We start from the raw sequence: 26291 nt of genomic DNA on the forward strand, positions 1-26291 counted from the left end.
CCAGGGACTCCAGGATCATGACCTGAGCCGAAGGCAGTCGCTTAACCAACTGAGCCACCCAGGCGCCCTGTCCCTGTAAATTTCTGTTGTAGATCACTCTTGGGGTCTTTCTCCTTTTATAGAACCCCCTTTCATATTTCTTGCAGGGCCAGCTTAGTGGTCACATATTCTTTCAGTTTCTGCCGGTCATGGAAGCTCTGCATCTCTCCATCCATTCTAAATGACAGCCTTGCCAGATAAAGTATTCTTGGCTGCATGTTCTTCTCATTTAGTACCCTGAATATGTCTTGCCAGGCCTTTCTGGCTGGCCAGGTCTCTGTGGATAGGTGTGACGTTATTCTGATGTTCCTCCCTCTGTACGTAAGGAATCTCTTCCCCCTAACTGCCCTTGAGATGGTTTCCTTGGTTCTAAGATTTGCAAGTTTTACTCTTACATGCTGGGGTGTTGGCCTGTTTTCCTTGATCTTGGGAGGGGTCCTCTCTGCTTCTAGGACACGAATGTTTGTTTCATTCCCCAGATTAGGGAAGTTCTCAGCTACGATTTGCTCAAATACATCTTCTAGTCCTCTCTCTCTCTCCACTCCCTCCGGGATTCCAATTATTCTGACATTGGAACGCTTCATGGTGTCACTTGTTTCTCTGATTCTATTTTCGTGGATTCTGAGTTGTTTTTCCCTGGCCTCCTCTTTTCCCTTTTTATCTATTACATTGTCCTCCAGGTCGCTTATTTGTTCTTATGCCTCACTGACCCTAGCTGTTAGATTATCTAGATTGGATTGGATCTCATTGATAGCATTTTTAAGTTCTGCCAATTCACCTTTCATTTCTGCCCTTACAGACTTTATGTTGTCATTAATTGATTTCTCCATTCTAGCCATTGTCTTCACAATTGCTAGCCTGAATTCCATCTCCGACATCTTGGTTATATCTGCATCCATTTGTAAATCTGCAGCATAAGTCATAATCTCTGAGTCTTTTCTATTTTGGGGGTTCCTCCTCCTAGTCATTCTGTTGATGGGTGTTTGAGGGAATGTATAGAGTCCAAATTATTGACCAGAACCCAAGCAAGATGCACCTGTTTTCTTGGGACCTTAGGGTTGCTGGCCTCTTGTTTTCCCAGCCTGTCTTCTGGGGAAGGGGCCTGCTGCGCTGTTACTCAGGCAACCCTGTTTGTGTGGAGTTGCCCTGCCCCCCTGTGGCGGGGGATGCGCTCAGCGGGAATCAGTTTTTGGGGCTTTTGTTCTCTGGCGGCTTTCCTCCTCTCTTCCGCGAGTCAGAGCAGAAGGGACCATTTCCAACCCTCTGCCTTGGAGCAGAGAGACCACAGTCTGTTTTTCAGTGAGTTCTCCAGGCCACACCGTCTCCGTTTCTGTCCGTCTGCTGTAAACTGCAGCGTCCTGGGTTGTGCGTCCCTCCACAGAGCTCCCAGTCCTGCCTCCAGGTCGGGGCACATCTCTGCCCTTTGTGCTTCTAAAACCCCCAGCCGCTCCCAGTTCACCCGCGTGACCCTGCCGCTCCGGTTCCTGACCTGGGGGCTGCCCTAAAGTCCTTTCCCCGCTGCTACTGGTCTGCGAGTCTGTGCCCCATCCGCAGCCCGTGAGGCTGTCGCTCACCGGCAGTGTAGGATCCCCACGGCCAGGCACCCTCCCGCTGCCGTTTATCCTCCGATATCTGCCCGCAGAATCAGGGCTCCCCGCTTCGTACCTCAAAACCAACAGCCTGTGATACTCTGTTTGTAGAGATCCAGATCTTCTTACATCTCAGGCTGATTTCTTGGGTACTCAGAGTGGTCTGGTAGATATCCAGCTCAATTCCGGGGACCAGTTGAAATAGGGTCCCCTACTCCTCTGCCATCTTTCCTTCTCTCAAAGTATATTCTTTAAATCTTTTTGTGATGGACACTGGATAGTAAAATCTCTTAGTTTTTTCTGTGAAAATGTCTTTATTTTCACTAATTTCTGAATGATAGTTTGGCTGAATATAAGATTCTAGATCAAAGCTCAATTTTCCTACAACTTCAGTGATATGATCACATTGTTTTCTGCCTTCTATTGTTTCTGAGACCTCTGTTGTCAGCTTAATGGTCATTCATTTGTAGGTAATTTTTAATTTCTGGTTGTTTTTGGGACTTGTACTTATTTAGCTTTGTATTATGCAGGTTCATTTAGATGTGTCTAAATGTGGATTTATTTTTATTTAAACTTTGGGCCTGTGTGTGCTTATTTAATGTGAAGGCTCATATTTTCTGTTTTGGAAACTTATTCGCTAATATCACTTCTAACACTGTCTCAGTCATTCTTTTGATGCTTTCTTTCTGGAGCACTTGTTGTTGGGACTTCTGATTCTGTCCTCCATATATCTTAAACTTCTCATTTGTATTTATAATGTCTTTGTAGCTCTAGGCTTATTTGGTTCACTAATTATCTTTTTAGTTATATTTAATCTCTTTTTTGACATGTCCATTTAGTGTTTGGCTTTCATGGATGTGCTTTTTTTTTTTAACAGTGTATTTTTTTTAAAAGATTTTGTTTATTTTTTTGACAGTGAGAGAGGGAACACAAGCAGGGGGAGTGGGAGAGGGAGAAGCAGGCTTCCTGCTGAGCAGGGAGCCCGATGTGGGGCTCGATCCCAGGACCCTGAGATCACGACCTGAGCCGAAGGCAGACAGATGCTTAATGACTGAGCCACCCAGGCGCCCCTCATGGATGTGCTTTTAATTTCTTTTCATTTGCTTCTTTTTCAGAAATTGCTTTTTCTTTTTCATGGTATCATCTTCTTGATTCGATCTTATTCAATTTTTTAAATATCCTTGTGTTTCAGATACTTCTGTTTCTGTATGTTCTGCCTACTCATTTTTTTTTTATTCTTTTTAAAAATTTTATTTATTTATTTGGCAGAGAGAGGGAGAGAGCACAAGCAGGGGGAGTGGCAGGCAGAGGGAGAGGGAGAAGCAGGCTCCCTGCTGAGCAGGGAGCCCAATGAGGGGCTTGATCCAGGACCCTGGAATCTTGCCCTGAGCCGAAGGCAGATGCTTAACCAACTGAGCCACCCGGGTGCTCCTGTCTGCTCACTTTCATAGTTGTTTGTTTCCTATTAAAATATTTGATTGTGGGGTCGCCTGGCTGGTTCATTCAGAGGAGCATGCGACTCTTGATCTTGGGGTTGTGAGTTCAAGCCCCATGCTGGGTGTAGGGATTACTTAAAAATAAAAATAAAAAAATTTTTCTTTTTGATTGTGACCTCAATTTCAGTGGACCCACCTCTGAAGGAGTCAACCTGGGCCCTGGGTTGTAGAATGGTCTCTACATGGTGGCCTAGGGTCCAAGGTATTTCCCTTGAAGTAGGCAGTTAATGTCTTTGGTTTGGGATTCCCACAAGTAGCCAATATAATTTTGGATTTCATACCTCCTTTTGAGTAGGCTAGGTAGATTTAAAATTTCTTTTTTTTTTTTTTTTTTAAACCCAGGACTCCAGGTAGACAGCAAGCTTCCCTGTTACTTCCCTGGTTAAGTTGGCAGAATTTTTAATAATCTTTTCAGGGGCCGAGCAGCCTTTCCAGTGTTCTGGCCTTATAGCAGTTTCTCAGATCACAGCCTGAGTGACCTGAGATGATGTTTCTCATTATGTAGGCATTAAATCTCCATTGTTCAGCCCTGGAGTCTGTCATTTAGCCTTTGTGTCTCAGTTTGAGCTTAAATGCTTTCCATCTTGAGTCCTGGCATGTGATGATTTTTATTTGTTCTTCTGGGTATTCCTTTCTTTTTCTTACATTTTATTTTACAGTTCTAGTGTATTTATGGTAGGAGTCATTGTCGCTGCAGCTTGGTTTGCTTTGTTCTGGTGAGTTCAGTTTCGTTTTTACCTCCTTATTACCTTGTGTCCGTCCCCTCTGTTCTCTTCACATCTTAAGTGCTGTAGTTTGGTTTTCTATTTCTTGCCTTTAATTGTGTTCTAACTAGCTACTCTGCTTCCATATTCTACCTATTCCGTGTTGCAAATGGTTATCAGTGATCCTTCTATAGTGCAAATACGAAAATATGATCCTTTTTATCTCTTGGTGTAGTACACTTCAATGGCTTTCTGTCACCTTTAGGGGTGGAAATAAGCTCTAGGTGCTTTTTCACTTAGCAACTTTTTTTTAAAAATTTTTTTATTGTTATGTTAATCCCCATACATTACATCATTAGTTTTAGATGTAATGTTCCATGATTCATTGTTTGTTCACTTAGCAACTTTTACCTTACAAACTTTCTTACATACTAGAACAAATGTGCATCATCTCTGCCTGCCACCACCAACTAAGTGTTTATGGTTGTGCCTAATTATTTTATTGTTGTCTACTAGTTTTGTGATATAGTTTTTGTATTTGTGCTCATTTTTAAAATGTTTTATGAATATCAGGAATTCCATCATCATTAGTAGGTGCAAAAGCACCTACTAATCAGGTACTGAAAAATGTTCATAATATAGCATACTATTATGGTGGAAAAATTTTTAAGGAAATTTTTTTTTTAAAAATTTTTAAGGAAAAATTCACATAGTATACACATTGGTTTCTTATACAGTAACACTTTGGACACATATATAAATAGGGAAAATCTTTCAGAAACTAACATGTTGAAAGAAGAGTAGTTCCTGGAATAGCAAATCCTCTGTAATGGAGCCATGGCTTTCTTCACCAGTCTTGTTTCCTACCATGTTTCCATTCAATATACCCTATGCTCTAGCATACTGAACTTGTACCTTATTCTCCCAGTACCTTTATGTCTTCATCACATTCCCCATTCTGGGCCAGGTGCCTTTCTGCTTCCTTACATTCTGTGCATATTTCTCTCCTAATACTATAGCAGCATGCCATAATTCTCTACTCATCAGTAGTCTTTTTCCTAGACTGACTCCTTGAAGCCAGGGTCTCCACCTTTTCTTTCTTCCTCTTTGTTAGTATTAGCAGTGGCACATAATTACTGATGCATTGAAGAATAAATAAGTAAATTGATATTATAGATGCTGGGCTGAAATATGCTAAATAGTATAATCTTTTGGCTTTGCTGATTTACGTGGTAATTGCATGATCTGTGTACCAAAACAAGAAGCATGGCTATATCATGCTGGAGAACTATGGACTGTCACTTTTTTTCAAATTTGGTTTAGTATAAACCTGTCACTTGAAAAAAAATTTTTTTTATTTAAATTCAGTTTAGTTAACATAAAGTGTATTATTCATTTCAGAGGTAGAATTTAGTGATTCATCAGTTGCATGTAATACCCAGTGCTCATTACATCACATGCCCTCCTTAATATCCATCACCCAGTTACCCCATCTCCCCAACCCCCTCCGCTCCAACAACCCTCAAGTTTGTTTCCTTTGATTAGGAGTTTCTTACAGTTGTCTCCTTCTCTGATTTCATCTTGTTTTATTTTTTCCTCTGTTCCTCTATGATGCCCCTCTGTTTTGTTTCTTAAATTCTGCATATCAGTGAGATCATGTAATAATTGTCTTTCTCTGATTGACTTATTTCACATAGCATAATACCCTCTAGTTCCATCCACGTCATTGCAAATGGCAAGATTCATTTTTTTTGATGGCTGAGTAGTATTCCATTGTATATATATATACACCACCTCTTCTTTATCCATTCGTCCATCAGTGGACATCTGGGCTCTTTCTATAGTTTGGCTATTGTGGACATTGTTGCTATAAACATTGGGGTGCAGTGCCCCTTCAGATTACTACATTTGTATCAATGCCTATTAGTGCAATTGCTGGGTTGTAGGGTAGCTCTATTTTCAGCTTTTTGAGGAACCTCCATACTGTTTTCCAGAGTGGCTGCACCAGCTTACATTCCCACCAACAGTGTAAGAGCGTTCCCTTTTCTGCATTCTCGCCAACATCTGTTGTTTCCTGACTTGTTAATTTTAACCATTCTGACTGGTGTGAGGTGGTATTTGTATTTCCCTGATGCTGAGTGATGTTGAGCATCTTTTCATGTGTCTGTTGGTCATCTGGATGTCTTTGGAAAAATGTCTGTTTATGTCTTCTGCCCATTTAAAATTAAGATTATTTATTTTTTGGGGTGTTGAGTTGTATAAGTTCTTTATATAATTTGGATACTAACCCTTTATCAGATATGTCACTTGCAAATATCTTTTCCCATTCCTGCTGGTTGCCTTTTAGTTTTATTGAGTGTTTCCTTTGCCATGCAGAAGCTTTTTGTCTTGATGAAGTCCCAAGAGTTCATTTTTGCTTTTGTTTCCCTTGCCTGTGGAGATGTGTCTAGCAAGAAGTTGTCACAGAGGTTGCTGCCTGTGTTTTCTAGGATTTTAGTGGATTCCTGTCTTACATTTAGGTCTTTCATCCATTTGGAGTCTATTTTTGTGTATGGTGTAAGACAGTGGTCCTGTTTCATTCTTCTACATGTGGCTGTCCAGTTTTCCCAACACCATTTGTTGAAGAGACTGTCTCGTTTCCATTGGATATTCTTTACTGCTTGTTCGAAGATTAGTCGATCCATTTCTGGGTCCTCTATTCTGTTCCACTGATCTATGTGTCTGTTTTTGTGCCAGTACCATACTGTCTTGATGATTACAGCTTTATAATACAGCTTGAAGTCTGAAATTTTGCTGCTTCTAGCTTTGGTTTTCTCTTTCAACATTCCTTTGGCTACTAGGGGTCTTTTCTGGTTCCATACAAATTTTAGAGTTGTTTATTCCAGCTCTGTAACCTATCACTCTTTTTATAAGAGTTTATTCTAGATATTCTCTATCTGTCCTATTTGTACATGTAGCAATTGAATAGTTGTCTTTTTCTTTCTTTTTTCTTTTATTTTTTTTTAAAAGATTTTATTTATTTGACAGAGAGAGAGCACAAGTAGGCAGAGTGGCAGGCGGAGGGAGAGGGAGAAGCAGGCTCTCTGCTGAGCAGGGAGCCGGACATGGGGCTCGATCCCAGGACTCCAGGATCATGACCTGAGCCAAAGGCAGATGCTTAACTGACTGAGCCACCCAGACGTCCCATTGAATAGTTGTCTTTTTCTATTAGCATTTATATTAGTCTGATTTTTCTGTTTTCTTCTGTTCAGAAGTTTTTCTAGAATTTCAAGATATCCCTGGATATTAGAATATACAAACATAATTTAAGAGTAATTAATGTTTATTTTCCTTTAGATACACCAAAGCAACAAAACCAAGAAAATGATTGCAGGAGAGCTAGTGATATATCGGGAGCTGTATATGATCTAGGCAACAGGTAAAACAAATGTGATTTTGATACTGACTTTTTCAAAAACCTCCTTCATTAATTTAGTTTCTTCTTCATCTAATTGCCATGCTTCTCTACGATGGGGTCATCTGTAGTTTTCTTCTCGTAACCAGAGAATATTTTTCCACTGTGGGTCTGCATTTTCAAGAAAGAGTCAACATTTCTGATACATAGGCATTTTTTCCCCCTTCTCTTGTTTGTCTAAATGTTGGGATTCATAGGGGATTATCTAATATTTGAAGAAAAAAAGCATGTATGGAAATTATCTAATGCAAGCTTGGGAATTTTTGCCTTTTTGTGTCTGTGAACTTCTTTGAAACCACTTGTGGCTGTTGACAATCTTAAGAGTTTGAGAGCTTTTGAGATCTAGTCTCCTAGTTTTCAGACTGTTCTGCAGCGCCCTCTGGTGCCGTGGATGAATTTAATTTAGCCCGTCACTGGTCTAACCCTTTTCCATTTCAACCTGAGCAGCTAGTTCTTTTATCTGTATATGTTGGGGGTTTTACATGCTATTTGATAAAAAGAGTTCCATGCTTTAAAAAAAAAAAAAATAGGAAGACTTCTGATTCAATCTAATCCAAAAATTTAACATATGAAAAAACTAAACCTTAGTTTATTATAATATCCTTCAGGAGTATTCTTATTTTCTTTACTGTCTGTTTTCTTTATTATCCTGTTTGGCTCTTAAAACAGATGCCAGATTATATAAGCAAAAATCTAAATGTATATAATCTATCTGGGGAATATATTCTTTTTGGAAACTAAGCATTATTAGGTAGCAATCAAACACACTGAATAGGGTGTTCTGTTGTTTTTTTGTTTTCTGACTACCTTTGACCTAAATAGGGGTCTTTCAGTCCAACTTTCCCATGTAATTGAGGCACAGATATGGAAACAATTTACTTAGGATAATTCTAAAAGAAAATTCTAAATTTTAAATGAATTGAAGTTCTCTTCCTTCTATATACTCTTAATAAGTTAATAAGTTCAAACAGCATAAAAAGAGTCAAAATTTATATGTGAAATTGAGCTATTGGTGGGATGCCTGGGTGGCTCAGTCGGTTAAGTGTCTGCCTTTGGTTCAGGTTATGATCCCGGGATCCTGGGATCGAGCCCCGCACTGGGCTCCCTGCTCAGCCGGAAGCCTGTTTCTCCCTCTGCCTGCTGCTTCCCCTGCTTGTGCGCGTGTGCTCTCTCTCTGACCAGTAAATAAATAAAATCTTAAAAAAAAAAAAAAAAAAAAGAATTTGAGCTCTTGGCAGTTTCCTGTGCAGTAATTTTCTGATTCACAGGAAGTCAGGATTACTTGTGGAATATTTATATTTTTATTCTTAGATCTGGATGTGATGTTGATTTTCGGAGTACCTAAAGAAAAATAATGAAATCTGTTGTGAAGACTTGACATTGACGAGATAGTGAAGTTACTGGGCTTCACTGTTTTGCCCCGTTATTTATCACTGTTGTTCTTAAAGCATGCTAGAGGGGAATAGTTGCTGCTTCCCAATCTCAGTTATGTTTTTGGTTTGTCTTTCCTTGAGAGAGCAAATGAAATATTTGATTAAGGTCTCTTGCTGGACTAAAGATTGATGGAGTTAGTAGATTGATTCATAGATCAGATTTTATTTATGAACTTCATTGAACTTCAAGAATCTTTCTTGAAGCAGAGTTTTGTACTAAGATGTACTATCAGGATTCAATAGGAGCCAGACACTTAGCCCCTAAGAATTTAGTTCACATGGAATTCTCTTAATATAGGAAAAAGAGGTTGTATTAAATAAACTTTGATTTCCAGATTTATACTCTTCCAAGCCGTTAGATCTTTTAATTATCTTCTGATACTTTAATTATAGGTTTGGGATATCGAAGGGGGGAGGTGTAGGGGAAGGCTATTGGTGGTAAGGGACAAATAAGTGCTCAATGGGATATGAATGATTATTGCTGCTTGATAGCAAAACAGAAGAAGGGTGAAGAATTGAGTCACGAGGAAAGAAGCTTGTTGCTCAGAATTCTTTATTGTAAAGGTATTTTGTAATAAAATGTTTTATTGGAAATGCGTAATGTAGGTAGACTGTAATACCCTTTTCTTAACGTGTAGTTCAGCTGTTATTTGTAGTGGCATCATCTTAATGTCAGTATCAATGTAGTTAATTTGGAAATTCGTATGTGAATATGATCAATAACAGCTATTCAATTAAAAAACATGGAAAGCATGTAGTTTTTAGCATAATTACTGTGTGTTATTAGCCCTTTCACATGCAGTTGTCACCCACGGGTACCAGAATAGCTGTTGTCTTCTCCATAAATCTCATGGCTGGTTTTGATCAGAGTGAGCTGATGGAGGCTTTACCGTACTTAAAACCAGAATTCAGTGATTGGTGGTACCTTTGCTGTACACTCTGGGCACTACCTTTCTTTGCAGTGGTTTCTGGAAGGGAGGGTTCCGTGATATTTCTAGTGGTGGCAATGCAGTTCTAGACTTTTAGCCTCTACAGTTCCTCCTTTATTGCATTTCAGAAATAGGGCAGTATGATCTTGCATGCATGCCAACTAAATATCCTTAGTCGTAGAAATTGAATTCTAATCGCATATCTTTCTCTTTTTATAATTTCTGTTTGTTATATCTTTATTTATTTATTTATTTTTTGTTTGTTATATCTTTAAATGTGGGTATATTGTAACAACAAAATAAAAATGAAGAATAATTAGCTAAAATTTCTAACAAATCACTTATTAGACTTTTTTCGCAAGTTGTTTTTTTGGGCTTTATGTACAAACATATAAATTGAATCCACTCAAAATTTTCTCAACATTAATATCCATAAGTACAGTTTTTGTGTGTTTGTTTTCTTAATAGTATATTACTGATTTTTACTTATAATGGCTTTGTAACATTTCATTTATTTTTTAGACTCTTAGATTTTCCTCAATTTCTTTTACTACTATGAAAAGCATGTTGTTTCTTATTTTCTTTTGGGTGTACTCTTTCCTTAGGATAAATTCCCATAATGGGAGTGACACTCTGTTACAGTGCTAGGATTTTGTGGGCCCCAGTTTTGGCATAGGAAGCAGATAGAGAGTAAGGGCTGAGCCAGGGCTGCTTTAAAGTTGGCTTGGATTGAGATGTTAGCAGGGCTGATAGCATGTTGCCAATTCAGAAAAGGGAGAGAGGAAGGGAGAGAATATGTTTCCAGTTTTGTCTCTTATGAGGCTTTGTAAGAATGATCGAAATAGAAAAATTTGGTGGCATCTATCCATAGAGCCTCATGCTCAAGTGATGTTTATTCGTTGATCCAGTCAATCCATCGGTTAGTTACAAACATGTATTGCACTGGCAAGTACCAGGCACTGTGTTAGTTCCTGGCAACAGCCAGGAAGGACATAGTCTTTGTCCTCCAGGAGCTCACAATCTGGTGGTGGCATCCTAGTGGCATCTTAGATTGCTAGCCCTGTTTCAGAGGGCTTTTTGATCATTTTAATGTTACTTTTTGGAAAAATTAAGATACAGTCACAGTAGATGATTAGTTTTTTTCTTTTGACATCTAGATTATATTCTGTCGAGGCAGAGTTGAGCCTTGAAGCAGTTTCAGTGATCTTGAATTCTCTTTGGAAGGTAGATAAAGATTCCAAGAAGCTCATATTCGAAAAAGTTTGAAAAAGCATATTTGCTGTTACTTGAAATGTTTTAAAGCTATTAATTTTGTACTTCTGGCTGTGAACAGAAAGCAAAGCACCAACATACTTGATATTGAAAGTGGTCTCCGTGGTAATCTTGACTTTTATATTACCTGGAGTAGAAAAGCTTTGACCAGTGAGCAGACCCCATCCATGACTGAATTTGAAAGCTCTTTCAAGATGAAGATGAAGTTATCATTGCTTTGATGGCTTTAAAAATTTACTTATTTTGTAATTGATGTGTAAGGTTTTTATGTTTATCCAAAGGGGCGAGAGAATCTAAGAGAGTAAGGAATGCTATGTGTAGAATGCAGCAAACTGAAACTGAACAACCTTATGACTTGACTGTAAGTGTAAGTAATGTATGTGCTATCACGCAAGATTCAGCATAAGAGAAACTGATTTTGGACATGAAAGATCAAAATCTTAAAGTCTCTGTTACAATGAAATTCTGTGATCTGAAGCCTAAGGATAATATAATAATGCGATTCTAGTGTTAATCAAGTCATTCAACCTTATAAAGAATGTTGTTGACTTAAAATATATAGTGGTTAAGGAAAATGTTTGCCATGTGGGAGGCTGATACACAAATGGGGCCGAAGTACTGCTCTGATTGTCACCATCTCTCCCTAGAATAAACTGCCTTTCGATGACCGGGACGAATTGAGGGAAATCGTAACGGACAGATACGGGGCAGACAGTTTCTTTATTTTTTTTTACTTTTTATTATTTTTTTGACAGTTTCTTTAAATTATTCAGATATAGCAAGTGAATGGAATTCTTTCCCGATTATAATTTGGATTTATTATCTTTTTTCCTTTTAGACCTGCTTCTTTCCTGTCACAGCCAGTTTCATCATCAGATAGAAACAGTGTTAGATTACTTGAAAAGGTATATTTTAAAACAATTTTTAATCTGATCAAACTAACTTATGGTAAAATATTATTTTTGCCGCTTTCCCAGTTAATTTGTATTTATATATATCCTATTGCTTCTAAATGGAAATATTGGAATTATTTAATTGTGCCAGTGAACATATGATTTCACAATAATGTTAGCCTTTTATAGGTTTGTGATAACTCAAGAACCTCTAATTGAAGATCAGCCACAATCATTAAAGTTTCAACATTACATGTCTGTCTTCTTCAGGACATGAAGATAAGAACTCCTAGAGAAGGAAATGAAACGCCTTCTAAGAAGACATCAAAATTTGAAACTAAAGACTGTCTATCATCAGCTACTGCAAGGAGTACAGAGAATACTGCATTTACAGGGTCTCTGCCAGCTAAAAATAGGGATCCACTCCAAAAAGAGCAAGATCATCTGGTAGAAGAGGTTAGAAAAAGATTATAATAAGTACACTGAAATATCTATTATTTTCTCATTGGTGTTGAGATTATAAGTGAAGTTACAGTTAATTATTGATTAACTGGGGTTAATTTGGGAAAGGAGGACACAGATAATGAAAATCATGGTTAAAGCAAAATTGGTTCTCCCCCAAAATAGAAATAGATTAATATAAACTTACTTAACATTATATCCATGGTTTAGAACCCATGTCCCATTCTCTAAGTATCATCCAAAAGTATAAAAATAACACAGGTAAGGTATTTTTGGAATTAACCATTACATAAATTGCTAGATAAATATACCCAATGATTTTACTCTATTAAAATAATCTGCTTTAAAAAAAATAATCTGAATGTTGCTGTTGCTTAGCCAAGCTTCCTCTTTTTTTGAATGTTAGCACAAAGACTATGCAATATCATATTATCACTAAGCATAGTGTTTATCCTTCTACTTTCTAAATATTTTAAAAAGTCATTAAATGCATCATTGTTCATGATCTTGGTTTTCCTGACAAGTGACTTTTCACTGGCAAGTGACTACATAATGCTACTGTTGCTCGATAGTAATATTGTACTGTTTACTGCAGAAGTTTACACAGATTCTCAAGCCATTCTCTCATGTTATTTTTATTACATTTCCCACAACATCCCTTAGCATTGTTTGAATTTGGATAAGGAGCCTGAAAATAAATCAGCTACTTTATATTCCTGAGAGACTGAAAGAAAAATTTGGTTTAGTGCATATTGATTCAGGTATTGGAGTTCCCTCCTTTATCTCAGTCTTGATCAAAGTAAGTGAACAATGTCCAAATAAGAGAGCTGGATGTCAGTCATTTTCTTGTTTGTAACATGAAGAGGTTAAACCCTTTTCATGGTCTATAAATACTTAAAAATCTTTCAGGTTTATATTATTTCTCTTTGTTGGTTGATGAACTCCACATAAAAGATGTTCAGTCTGTTTTTCTTTCCTGATATAGAAGGAAAGACATTTGCAATTAAAAGAATTTATATTAGCAGGAGAATGGGATGGGATGGAAGGGGAGAGTCCTAAAATCTCATAAAGCTCTGAAAATAAAGTGAAATTAATTTTCTTTAGTAGTGTTCGTGACAAGAAATATTTAGTGTTTGAATTCTAAGACATCTTCTGTTTTCATGGGGGAGGGTAAATGGGAGTCTATTTGATTATGGTTCTAGGAAGTTTATTTTTTAGGGCTCTTGGGGCAGTGTTTTTAATGTGCATGTTTTTTGTTTTCCAGTTTTATTGAAATTGTACAGTGCTATTTTCATATTGTATACTGTCTCTATTTTAGAATGTACTTCTATGCCTTGTTCACTAATTTATGTCTCATAATGAGGTTTCTGGCAAAGAAGTATGTTGTCAGAGTGTATTTCATTTGTTAATAGAGGTGTTACTGTGCAAGTGGGTTATAATTAAGAAAAATCTGCTTGCTTTAAAACTAGCCACTTTAGCTGATACAGAATTGTCAAGTTCAAAGATGTGGCAGATAGTAGCTTAGGTCACTGTGTAGTCAGGATTATCTCTGAATCTTCTCAGGTATAAAGATTTTTACCTTTCCTTTATAATGGGATATCCAGTTAAGAGAAGAAGGGCGGAAACAGTTTGATGTTTTAGTTCACCTTACAGGACTGTTCCTAGATAGATGAGACAGAGCGGCTGCGAGCTATGTTTTTGAGCGGCTTTTTGTGCCATCTGCTGTGGTAGGGGCTGCTGCCTGGCAGGTGCTGATTTGTTCTTATCAGGGCTTTTGTTGCATTCCACCAATGGATGTGGTAATTTTTGCTTTACCTTTTCTGTTTTAGGTTGCCAGGGCGGTTTTATCTGATTCACCACAGCCCTCTAAAGGAAAAGAAGTAAAATTAGAGGAACTGTTTGATTCTCTAGTGTCTAACCCATTCTTAACAAGGAACCAAATTCCCCGAACGCCAGAAAACTTGAGTAAGTTAATAATGATTTCTATCACTTTCTTTCTTAGACATTACTACTGTTAGAACCCTGATCTGACATATCTTCTGAAAACTCACTTTAAAATTCTTTTTCAGTTTAGTGGCAATGGCTCTTTATTTGTTTTGATGTAAGGACTTTTACTGAAGTATTAAATGTGGGTGTTCTCACCAATACAGCAGTTTGTAAGCGCTATTATTTTGCCGTGATACTCTACAATTTTGTTTTTGTTGTTTTACTTGTCTCTTTCCTAGAAAATATTTCAATTGACTACTTTTAAAACACCCTCTGCCAGGACGCCTGGGTGGCTCAGTCGGTTAAGTGTCTGCCTTCTGCTCAGGTCATGATCCCGGGGTCCTGCTCAGTGGGGAGCCTGCTTCTCCCTCTGCCCGCTGCTCCCCCTGCTTGTGCTCTCTCTCTCCCTCTCTCTCACAAATACATAAAATCTTTAAAAACAAAACAAACAGGGGCACCTGGGTGGCTCAGTCGTTAAGCGTCTGCCTTCAGCTCAGGTCATGATCCCAGAGTCCTGGGATCGAGCCCCACGTCGGGCTCCCTGCTCTGTGGGAACCTGCTTCTCCCTCTCCCTCTGCCTCTCCCCCTGCTTGTGTTCCCTCTCTCGCTGTATCTCTGTATCTCTGTCTCTCTGTATCTCTGTGTCTCGAATAAATAAAATCTTTAAAAAAAAATAAAAAATAAAAACAAAACAAACAAAAAACACCCTCTGCCTCCACATCTGACCTGTGCTCATCATTTATAGATATATAGGCTGTGTCCTTCCAGTCAGCAGCCAGCAACATCAGCCAAAAATTGTGTGTATAGGAATCGTTTCTACCCCTCTCTAGCTAGCTAGACTGCCCAGTATTTTTTTCTTATAACCTATAATCTGTGTTGGCAAAATTCTGATTTTGTTGTCCGTATGGCGCATCATCCTGGTTGAATTCATATTTGAAGTAAAATTGATTCAGTTCAGGTTGAACCTAGCCACAACCGAGATCATTGGTCAGCAAACTACAAGCTGTGAACCAAATCTTGCTTGCCCTGTGTGTTTTTGTAAATAAAGTTGTATTGAACACAGCCTTGCTGATTTGTCAACATATTGTTTATGGTTGCTTTTATGTTATAGTAGCACAGTTGATAGTCACCACAGACTGATGGCCTACAAAGCCTAAAATACTACTCTCTGCCCTTTACAGAAAAATTTTGCTGAATCCTAGCTTAGACGGATAAGAAAACATCTTTCTAAAACTGTAATTTGTATGTGCTGTGTGAAAGTATATGCACATTTCAGGGACAGCTTTTGTTATTTGTGTGTGATCAGTTGGAGAAGGAGTTCTTTCATGTTGTTGGTCTTTGGTTTGTTGTGGAGTCTTGTCATCCAGTGGGCATATCTGTGTAACATATACTGAGTCGGTAGCTTTATGTTGAGTGCTAGAAATGAAATTTTTAATTGCATGCTCTATTTGGGAATATTAATAAATTGTGTTCCCCCTTCCCTTAATTAGTAAGTGAAATTAGGAGCTCATGGAGAAAAGCTGTCGAAATGGAAGATAACAGAAGTACAGAACCAGTTCAGGTGGATACTGAACATAGAGAAGAAGTATTGCCAGAATCCTTACCTCTGTTGCATAACCCAAGAGAAATTAGCAGGACCAGCTTTCTCTCAGCAAGCACTGTATCCAATTCTAGCCATTCCCATTTGCCTGAAGAGAAAGTTGTTTCAGATTGCCTCAAGTGTGTGCCTCAGAAGCATGTGGTGACCAGTCACATAGGTGGACCATTGACACAAAATCAGTCAGATTTGTTAAGTAAGAAAATAATGTGCAAGCAAGGTTTGGAGTGTGCAGAATTACAGAACAAGCTTTTAGACACTAGCCAAACAGAGACAGTCTCCCCTACTGTAGGGACTAGGAGACTTGTAATGGGTAGCAGTGAAGAAGAGTCTTCTTTTGACCACTTGCAAGCTTCTTACAAGGAACCTTTCATGCATAAAAGTACGTTATGGGACTCTTTTCAAGTATCAGGTGGAACTAGTTCCAGGAGTTTAAAGGATATTGATTTTGGCATATTACATGAAACTCTTCCAGAAGAAGTTGGTAACTTAAGTCTTAATAGCTCCAGTAGTACAGAAGCCAATTTTAAACTGGAGCCAAATAGTCCTATGCACAGTGGCATTTTTCCAGAAGATGTTGTGGGAGAAAGACCAACTACTCCAGAATCGGACTGTAATTTACAGGCTATTTGTCGTAGATACGAGGCTCTGAAAAAATCTCTATCCAAGAAAAGGGAAGAAAGTGACCTTTCTAATCCTGAAGCACTTGAAGGACACAAACCAGAATTGAGCCCTATTCCCACAAACATGCAAACAGATGATATGCTTGACTTTTTGGGTACTCATGATTTGCATGTTGACTATACAAAACCATCTTTACGCATGTCCCTTGGTGAAAGGAAACGGTCACTTTCACCACTAATTAAGTTTTCTCCAGTGGAACAAAGATTGAAAACCGCAATACCATGTAGTCATGGAGAACTTCTACCTAATTTAAAAGGTAAGATTTAACTAGACCTGTGTGTATTGACCTATTGAATTTTTCTTTCAACCTCTTGTAACAGTAGTATGCATTGAATGTTGCATGATCTTTATTGTTAATGTGATAAAATATGCTCTTTGTTCCTTCAACTAGGATGAGAAGAGTGAACTTGTCACTTCTATGGGTACTTCCAGAATCTCAAGCGATGGGTATATAGTTTACAGTTAGTGTGGGACAGGGGTGGAAAATAAAACCAAAACCCTGAAACCTATTGCTTTTATAATACAATCAATCAAAAGTAAATCTCGTTAAAATCTTGGCTAGTGGAAGATGGTTCTAAAAATGTTGAGTAACACTATGTATGTTAAATATCATTCTTGTAGTAATATAATATCTGTAATTTGTTTTGAAATAAATTTGAGGGGGATGCGTGACAAAACAAGATAGGTTAGTGTATTCGTTTCCTGGGGCAGCCATACAAAGTACCACAAACTGGGTACCTTAAAACAACAGAAATTTATTGTCTCTGGATACAATAAGTTCTGAAGGCTGGAATCCAGAATCAAGGTGTTAGCAGGGCCGTGGTCCCTCTGAAGCCACCAGAGGAAGATCCTTCTCGCCTTTCCCAGCTTCTGGTAGCCCCAGCTGTTCCTTGGCTTGTGGTAGCACAGCTCTAATCTCTGCCTCCATCTTCACATGGCTTTCTCCTCTTGTGTGTCTGTGTGCCTTCTTTATAAGGCCACTAGTCATGTAGGTTTAAGTGCCCACCCTACTCCAGAATGACCTCATCCTGATTATATCTTTAATGACCCTCTTTCCAAATAAGGCCGCATTCTGAGGTACTGGGTTAGAAGTTCATCATGTCTTTCTGGGGGACACAGTTCACATAACAGTATTAATTACTGAACTGGATAATGGATACATTGGGCTAATGATAATTTTCTTTATTTTTGTATGTTGAAAATTTTCATCATAGAGATTAAGAAAAAAACCCTGTTCTTTTTTTTTAAATTTTTTTATTGTTATGTTAATCCCCATACACTACATCATTAGTTTTAGATATAGTGTTCCATGATTCATTGTTTGTGCAAAAAAACCCTGTTCTTAAAGCATGTTAGAGCAAACATAGATCTGGTGATATAGATTCATTATTTATCACTCTGATTTGCCCATGATAATTAAACACTGGTATATTAAAAAGTATTCTAAGAGGGATGTATTGATACTCTCTGGAGAAAAGGTACCTCAATGAGAATAATGGTAATTTTTATCGTAGTCATTCGCATGTGAACATTTTACTTAAGAAGACTGAAATATGCTACTATTTGGAATTTGTCCTGTTTAATTTTTTTCTTTGTAATGTTTGATTATCCTTTTCTCTTTTTTAAAATCACCTTTGCAGAAGAAGAAATCTTGAATAAGAGCCTTGATGCAAATGAATTTCCATCAGACTTGAAGAGATGAAGCAGAAGCCCAGTTAATTTAACTCCGATGTACTTAAATTTCAAGCAGTGTCACAGGATAAAAACGGATTTATAATTTAAATGTTGGAAGTATAACTCTTTTTCTAGGTCTAAAAAATCCTAAATAATGCCTTTTACCAAACTTTAGTTTTTAGGTAAAGAGAGTATGTTTGGATTTTTCTCCTTGTATGGATCTGGGGTTAAAAAATGTGAAGTATTTGGGAAGTAGACATCAAGTTTTGTGAAGCCATTTTGATTCCTTGAATAATTTGTAAGCATTAATAGCAAAGTATTAGTTTAATCTATTATAATTTCAGTTGATTAACAAACATGAGTGGTTTTTGATATACTTTTATTAACTGGTTAACATGATAACCATTGAACACTGATCTTTCATTTTAGGGAAATACATAACTTTTATTGTTTCTTTATGGAACATTATAGTACTAACCAAAAAAAGTGAGAAAAGTAGTACCTTGGGATGTGTAGTCAAGGTGAGAAAAGTTCAAGTTTGGGAAAGCTCTAAACAGGCTTAATGATTATTTAAGTAGTATGTTGGTCCTGGAAAATGTTTGATGGAATAAAGTGTATGTGATGATAAGTGAAGACTGGGGCAGAGTGAATTTAGAAAAAAGGAAAAAGATGGAAGATGACTAGACACTTTTAAGGAACACTGTCGAACTATAAATCCATTCAATGGGTTGTACAGCAGATTTATATTTAGTCTAATTTAGACTTTGAGAATTTAATTTAACCCTAGTTTTATATTTTAACAGAAAAAAATGTAAATTAAACATTTATTAGTTTCTGTTTACTGTTGTTGGTTTATTTGGGGGGCATGTTTTTTAGGGAAAGCAGGTAATTTTTATTGTTTTACTTTCCTTCTCAAAAACCATTAGTATGCCACAGTATGAATAGCTTCAAAATAACTGGAGAAAACTGAATTCGGCGTACTTGCTCAGTGTCACAGTTAAGTCAGTGGTAAAGCTAGGATTTGACCCTATTTTCCTTACTTAATATACCACAAGACCTTCTAGAAGTAACTAAAAGGCCAGGATAAAGGATATGGCCACAGGAGTTGGCCTCTGATTGACCTGTGGACTGAATGGGAGTCAGGTGAGGCCTCCCTTACGGTAACGTGCCTCACTCTGTCGTGACCCTTGGCTGAGGAAATGGCTCGTCTCCACCGTCAAAGTGTATACGTGCCGTTGCTCTCTGTGAAGCAGGAACAGTGAGCATGCACTGGAAAGGTGATAGCACCTCTGGTACCCCTCTGCCTAGCCCCAGTTCTTAACCATCAAAACCTTGTCCGTTTGTCAAGAAACTGGTAAGGAGAGGAGAAAAGTTGAAGGGGAGAGTTCTGGAGGTGGATGGGCTTAATTGTTCATCTTCCTTCACTCATTTTGGGCTTTTGCTAAATTGTTTGATCCCAGTTTGAAGGCCAGTCTTTTTGTGAGAAAAAGAAAAGCACATATAACTTCCTTATTTTGCAGTGGAAAAGAAAGAGGAAGAGCATTTTCTCCTAGGGTGCTATATTCCTTTATTAGTTAATACAACAAATGAGGGACTGTAGATCAACTGGAAAACTATCCTCTAGTCTGCCATAAGAAAACCCACTAACCTGTAAATCCAGAATTAACGTATTAGGGAGGAGGTAGGGCTATTAGCTTCCACAACGTGCCAGGGCCATTCCTAGACATTAATACATGTTGTTTTATTCAGTTGTCACAACTCTACTGTTAGACAGTGGTTATTGTACCTATTTCACAGTGACACTGAAGCTAGGGAGCTTAAACGACTTGTCTGAGGTGGACTCAAGGAATCATTTGGGAAACATCCTAAAAGCTGTAGATTCTGTAGGTCTAAAATGGGGATTAAGAATCTACATTTTAAAAATGCTTCCCTGGTGATTCTTAGGTTCAATAGTAAGATTGAGAAGCACTGCTGGGGGATATGGAGTCACATTTAGCCTTGGGGTACCTTAAAGAAGCAAGTATATTATTATATATGTACTGCTTTAGAGGTTAATTGATAAGGTAGTGCAAGTTCAACAGTAAGGGCAGGAGGCCCTTAACTACTGAGAATCAAAAGATCAAAATGTCTCTGGACAGTATGGATTTACAAAAAACACATTGTTAAGTGAGTCATACCTGGAATAGGTTAGGAGTTTGGCATTCTTTCCTGTCCTTTATATGCCAGTAGTATTAACAAAAATCTCTCTGATTTATCAGTTTCTCCTAAACCATTGTGATTATGACGTAACTGCCTTCAGGCTCTTCCCGCTCCAGTATTGCCTGCAGAGCTACCTTTTGACTTTAGGACTGTTTTGATCACTTAGTTTAAAATTCCATTAATGGTTTATTGCCAATTCCAGAATAGAGTTAAAATTTAAAGGCATATCATGTCCCCTGTGTAGATTCCTCTATTCCCCTTCCACTATCATTTCTCATTTTTTTACTGAACTGCTTTTGTGATCGTGGTTCTTTAGAAATCTTAATTCACAATTCTAGCTGTCCTTTAGGGCTCAGACCAAATGTCACTTCCACCTTGAAGTCCTCATCTATCCCTTCCATATTCATGGACTTAGCTCTTCTCTAAAATCTGTAGTTTATCTTTTATTCATTTAGTATTTTTCACGTAGTGCTTTTATCGTATTTTTTCATGGTTGCATGTGTGTGATCTTTCCAGTCATACTGATGATACACATATGGACATACGTACCTTTGTAGATGTGGGAGGTGTGTGTCCACACATACATATCCTCAAGGGCCATGGATCATCTTTAGCAAATACTTAAGTATTGGAATTGTTTTCTTTGCCTCCTATGTGATGGGATTAAAATAATGGTAAAGAGTGCTAATTATTGCTGTAAATGTACTTTTTCTCATTACATTCATCGTAGATGATACAGAATGTACCTCGTTTTATTCACTATTTGTAAGATAAAGGTGTGTAATTGACTTCTATGTCAACTTGAAACTTTAGTAACGAAAGACAGAATGTCCTAATTGTTTTAAATGTTTAAAGAGGACAAGCATGTAATATTTAACATGAAAAGTGTTACCAAGTGGAATAAAGAGTATTTGAGGCAAAAAAAAAACCAAAAAAAACCCCAAAAAACATCTGGGGGGAATTTAACTGAAAAAAATACAAGTATTTTGAAACCATTTTTTACCATGATCTATGAAGTCTGTTTTATCTAAGGGAGAAAAACAGGAATTCTTGAGAACTTTATAAAGGAAACCTTATTTTTTTTCCTACTCTTAGAATTCTAAATTAAACAAAATAAATGTTTAAGGAAATTTTCCATAATGTAAAATGCAAAGGTAAAATTCTTTTACATTATCTTGCAGATACATAGTTGCTTTCACCTTAGGCACTGTGCCAGTCCACATGCTATATTTAAAATATTTGTGAGTCCTCTATGGGACTATTTGTAAATATGTTCTCTTTACTATAGCCTTGAATAAACATTCAGTATTATACCACCTGGCTCTGGAATTTCCTATATAATATAAAAAAGAACTATGCCCTGCACATCCTAGAATGATCACATATAAAGGTCTACCAGTAATTTAATCAACAAAAGAAATTTGAGAGGTTAAGTGATTCAGGTAAAAGTATTTTGTTACTGCCATTTTAATTAGATTTACTAAATGCGGTATTTTAAAATGATTTTAAAAAGGAAATCTTAAGTTTTTAATATCTGGAGCCTTTTAACTTATTGCCAAAGGCCCTACGTAGAAGAGTTTAATAACTTAGATCTGAATAGTTTCCTGCTCTTCATGGGTAGGGACTTTGTCATCCACAGCTGCTGCTATAAAGGTCTTGGAAAAGCTAAAGCTCTATTCTATTTAATGTCTGTATTCAAAGGTAATGCGTCCTTTGTAAAATGGTGAGAAGAGTGTATCAGAGAGGTCTCCTGGCTCTAAAATACTTGGATTTCATTTAAAAGCATAAGGCAGTTGGAATAGGACATTTTAAGGGTTTTCTGACTTCACTGAACCACATTGACAATCCAAATTAGGAACCTTAGAATCCCTCCCTAAAAACTGGCAATCTTAAGACTCTGATTCAATATTAACCGATTTCCAGATAAAGATGGGGAAGTGAATTTGCCCAAAGTGAACGGAACACTGTTCTTTGAGAAGTCGCTTAACTTTCTGGGCTGCAGTTTCCTTAATCTGTAAAATTAGGGGAATTATATGAAGGCGTAGTGTACACCTGAAAAGCTAAGATTTTTAGGATTAACTTTTGTTAATGGAGGAAATAGTGGGGAGTAATGGTCAAGAAAGGGGTAGGTCTGTAATCATACTGCCTAGGTTCAGCTGTATGACCTTAATAAGGTCATACCAGTTTTCTCACCTATTAAGAAATAAAAGTAATCTACCTCAGGTTGTGGATTAAAGAATACACATCAAGTATTTAAGAGTACCTGGCATTTAGCAAGGGCTCGAACATTTAGCTAGGCTTCAGTAATTCGGGAGTAGGCATTTAAGGGGTGGGTGGGTAGGTGGGGAGAATGGCTCAGGTGGTCGTACTGATAGCTGACACGTAGTACTGAGTATGTCAGGCACCATTCTAAATGCTTTCCATGTTGTTTTGATTTTTTTTTTTTAACAATCCTAAAAGTAGAGCTACTCTTACCCACACTTCACAAATGAGGAAACAGCAGAATGAAATTAAGTACCTTGCCCAGTTCACAGAGCTAGCAAGTGAAGGGACAATATGAACTCAACTCAGGTGGTCTAGCCTCAGAGCCCCTACGCTTAGTTGCTCTGCTTCCAGCTGCCATTCACTATTGCTAAGGTGATGGGGACTAGATCACAAAATTAAAATTTACCAGTTAAGCATTACTTGTGGGCAGTGAGAATCTTTGTTTACACATTAGCCAAAGTTATTTCAAGTAAGACCATATTTTAAATTGCTAACAGCAATGTTTATTCATGACTGAAGCCAAGAAGGATTTATAAATGCATTTTAATACCTTGCTGATAAAATAGTAACATTCCATCTTTGCAATCTTGTAAGGAATACAGGAAGATACTGTAAAGGCTTTAATGTGTATATCTATTATAACCAGGTAATCAGAACGCGCACACGCACGCGCACACACACACCACCTACTTTAGTGTTACACCATACCAACTTTTCAGAAAGGCCATCTTGAAGCTCTACTGGATAGCTGAGTAAATAGCGTCCAAGGTTCAAAGACGGGGGAGTAGGGAAGAAAGATGGAAGTAGTAAGCAGCACACATGTCAAAGCCCACTTTTAAGCACAGGACATTATGAATATTAAAAAAAAAAAAGATGCGGGGAAGGGGGGAAAGGCAATTCAGCATTTTCAGAAAGGGCATTTGGCAATATTCAACGCATCAGGAGGCTGTGCTTGGGACCATCCACTCTCTCCAGCTTCTCAAAGTGTTTCCTGGCATTGCGGATGTTGATCAGAGTAGCTGCAGAAGGGATCGACGGATCCGACATAACAACCATCACGTACGTGTTTGATGTGAAGATGTCGATGAAAGCAGCGAAGTTAGAATTCCGAACTTCCATGCTCTGGAAAGAAGCGGCTAATTTACTGCAGCTCAGCTTGAACTGCTTAATGATGTTGCTGATCTTCTCAAACCGGTGGACATCACGCTGCTCTTTGCACTGGTAATGGGAAATGACCAAGAATGTAGCTCTCTCGAACAGCAGGACTTCGTCGGCCTCAATAATTTGGGCAAAATTCCTTAGGTTCATCTCCAGCTGCTGAACATTGGGAATCAGCTGATAGACAATACTGGACCAGGCTTTGTAGAGCGTTTCGTCCCAGATGGAGGTTCGAAAACAAGCGCATTCCAGTGGGCGAGACAAACGCCTCAGGTCTTCCTCTCGCTCTTTAAAAATCAGGTCACGCTGATCCTCCTGAACCAGATCCATTTTGTGCACCAGGCAGAAGATTTTGGCATCGGGAGAGTTCTGGAGGATGGCCTCCAGACACGACTGGTAATAATGCATGTCCTTTTCCAGTTCGCGGCTCTCCACGTCAAACACGTAAATCAAAACCTCGACGTTCCGGAAGATGTTGTCCCGCTGGCTGGTGAAGTAATTTTCCATGAAGGTGTCCTGACCGCCACAGTCCCACAGGTTGAGCACCAGGTTGCCCAGGAATCGGACGTGGGAGTGCTCCACATCAATGGTGGCACCCAGGCGCCGGGTGTCGCGGGCGATATAATTTGCAAAGATAATCGACCGCATGCTGGTCTTCCCCGACCCGCTCTTCCCCATCAACAGCACCTTTTTCTTCATGGCTGTATTTGGCATCACCCGCCGGAGCCGCCGCGGACTGGGCCTCAGGGCGCGGCCTAACTGCAGCGCGGAGGGAGGGCGGGGTCGGGGCTGGCGGGCTCTCCGCAGGCCGGGCCGCGCAGCTGTGCGGTCGGCGCAGCCGAAAGCGAAAGATCTGGGCTGGAAAGGCCGCGGCAGGGGCGAGCTCTTCCTCGGAGGCGGGCGCCCTGGGTGAGGCGGCTGCAGGCTTCGGAGAAAAGCTCCCCTTCCGGAGAACAGTGCCGCGGCGTCTCGGCGGCCACCCACTTCCGGCGGCGATCTCGCGAGAGCGCCCGCGCCCGGCGCTCAGGGCCCAAGGAGCTTTGAGAAGCTGCTCTTTCAATGAACCCGAGCTGGGGCCACCCGAGAAAGATAAAATGGAAGGAGAACCCGGCAGTCGGGTGTCGGTTTTCCTCTTTAAACTGGGTTTACGGGGCGCCTGGGTGGCTCAGTCGTTAAGCGTCTGCCTTCGGCTCGGGTCATGATCCCAGGGTCCTGGGATCGAGCCCCGCATCGGGCTCTCTGCTCGGCGGGAAGCCTGCTTCTCCCTCTCCCACTCCCCCTGCTTGTGTTCCCTCTCTTGCTGTCTCTCTCTCTGTCAAATAAATAAATAACACCTTTTTAAAAAAAAAAAAAATAAACTGGGTTTACGGTTGCAAGGTGTACGTGTGCGGTCGGTTGGGAGAATGCTGCCATCTCGTGGCCAAATGTCCCCCCACCCAGCACAGCACAGCTCGCTTTCGGAGCGCCGTGTGCTCGGGTGGGTTTCGGTCAGGGCGGCGGGCAGGTGAAGCGAAGGAAGGCCGGACTTCACAGCCCAGCGAGGCCTCCTCGGATTCCCTGGTTTGCTGCTTACGAGCGCACGATAAATGAACACTGCAGATGAGGAAAGTGAGACCTGGGAAAGTTAGGTGACTGCCCAGTGCTACACGGTGAGATGGTAGTAAATCCCCACTGGGAGATGGACTGACTCCCATTAGTGCTTTTTCCACTTGGAAGCAAGTTCCTTTCTCACAGCTCCTTTTCCGGTAACCTCAGGCTTCAGAATTTATGATCAGAGTCCCAAAGCTCGAGGAAATTACGGTATAGAACCTATGCAGTGGCTCAGTCCTCACGAAAACCCTATGAATAAACAACCCTATTTTCAAGTGAGTAAATCCAAGCTTAGAGGGGCTAAGTAATTTTACCAAGTTACACACCTATTAAATGATGCAATGCAATTTGTCTATTTTTAAAATATAAATTGTATATATTTAAGGTGTACAACGTGATTTTGATAGTGAAATGATAACGCAGTCAGACTAACATACCTCATAGTTCTCTTTGTGGTGAGAGCACGTGAAATCCACTCTCAGCAAATTTTCAGTGTTCAATACAGTATTAACTATAGTCATCTTGTGGCAGGTTAACTCTCGACACTTACTCATCCTGCATAACTGCAACTTTGTACCCTTTGACCAATATCTCCCCATTTCCTCCACCGCCTTGTGCCCGGAAATTACCATTCTACCCTCTGCTACTATGTACTTGACTTTTTAAGATTCTACATAGTTGAGATCCTGCAAGCTTTTTTCTTTGTCTAGGTGATTTCACTCAGCATAATGTCATCCAGGTTCATTCATGTTGTTGGAAATGACAGGATCTCCTTTTTAAAGGCTGGATAATGTTTCACTGTATATACAAACCACCATTTCTTTTTTAAAATTTTCATTATTTTTTATTTTTTTAAAAGATTATTTA

At 38.9% G+C, this 26291-nt stretch overlaps 2 protein-coding genes and 1 non-coding gene across 5 annotated transcripts in view; 2 read left to right on the forward strand and 1 right to left on the reverse strand.

Moving 5' to 3' along the window:
• HAUS6 (HAUS augmin like complex subunit 6) overlaps positions 1-21724 on the forward strand; it is a 50422-nt gene extending 28698 nt beyond the window's left edge. For all 3 annotated transcript variants that reach the window (XM_032392318.1, XM_032392319.1, XM_032392320.1), the window contains 6 exons: positions 7165-7246; positions 11755-11821; positions 12080-12265; positions 14101-14236; positions 15748-16794; positions 18179-21724. In XM_032392318.1, coding sequence (XP_032248209.1) covers positions 7165-7246; positions 11755-11821; positions 12080-12265; positions 14101-14236; positions 15748-16794; positions 18179-18240 — 1580 coding nt within the window. In that variant the 3' untranslated portion in view covers positions 18241-21724. The remainder of the gene's footprint in view (positions 1-7164; positions 7247-11754; positions 11822-12079; positions 12266-14100; positions 14237-15747; positions 16795-18178) is intronic.
• Positions 11503-11633, forward strand: LOC116624502. The gene has a single exon (XR_004297908.1).
• A 1432-nt stretch (positions 21725-23156) lies between the features above and the next one.
• Positions 23157-24822, reverse strand: RRAGA (Ras related GTP binding A). The gene has a single exon (XM_032392321.1). The coding sequence runs from the start codon at positions 24546-24548 to the stop codon at positions 23607-23609; it is 942 nt and encodes a 313-aa protein (XP_032248212.1). The 5' UTR covers positions 24549-24822; the 3' UTR covers positions 23157-23606.
• Between the last annotated feature and the right edge of the window lie 1469 nt (positions 24823-26291).

The sequence above is a fragment of the Phoca vitulina genome, unplaced genomic scaffold (assembly GCF_004348235.1).
Source record: "Phoca vitulina isolate PV1807 unplaced genomic scaffold, GSC_HSeal_1.0 scaffold67, whole genome shotgun sequence".
NCBI classification, from domain to species: Eukaryota; Metazoa; Chordata; class Mammalia; order Carnivora; family Phocidae; genus Phoca; species Phoca vitulina.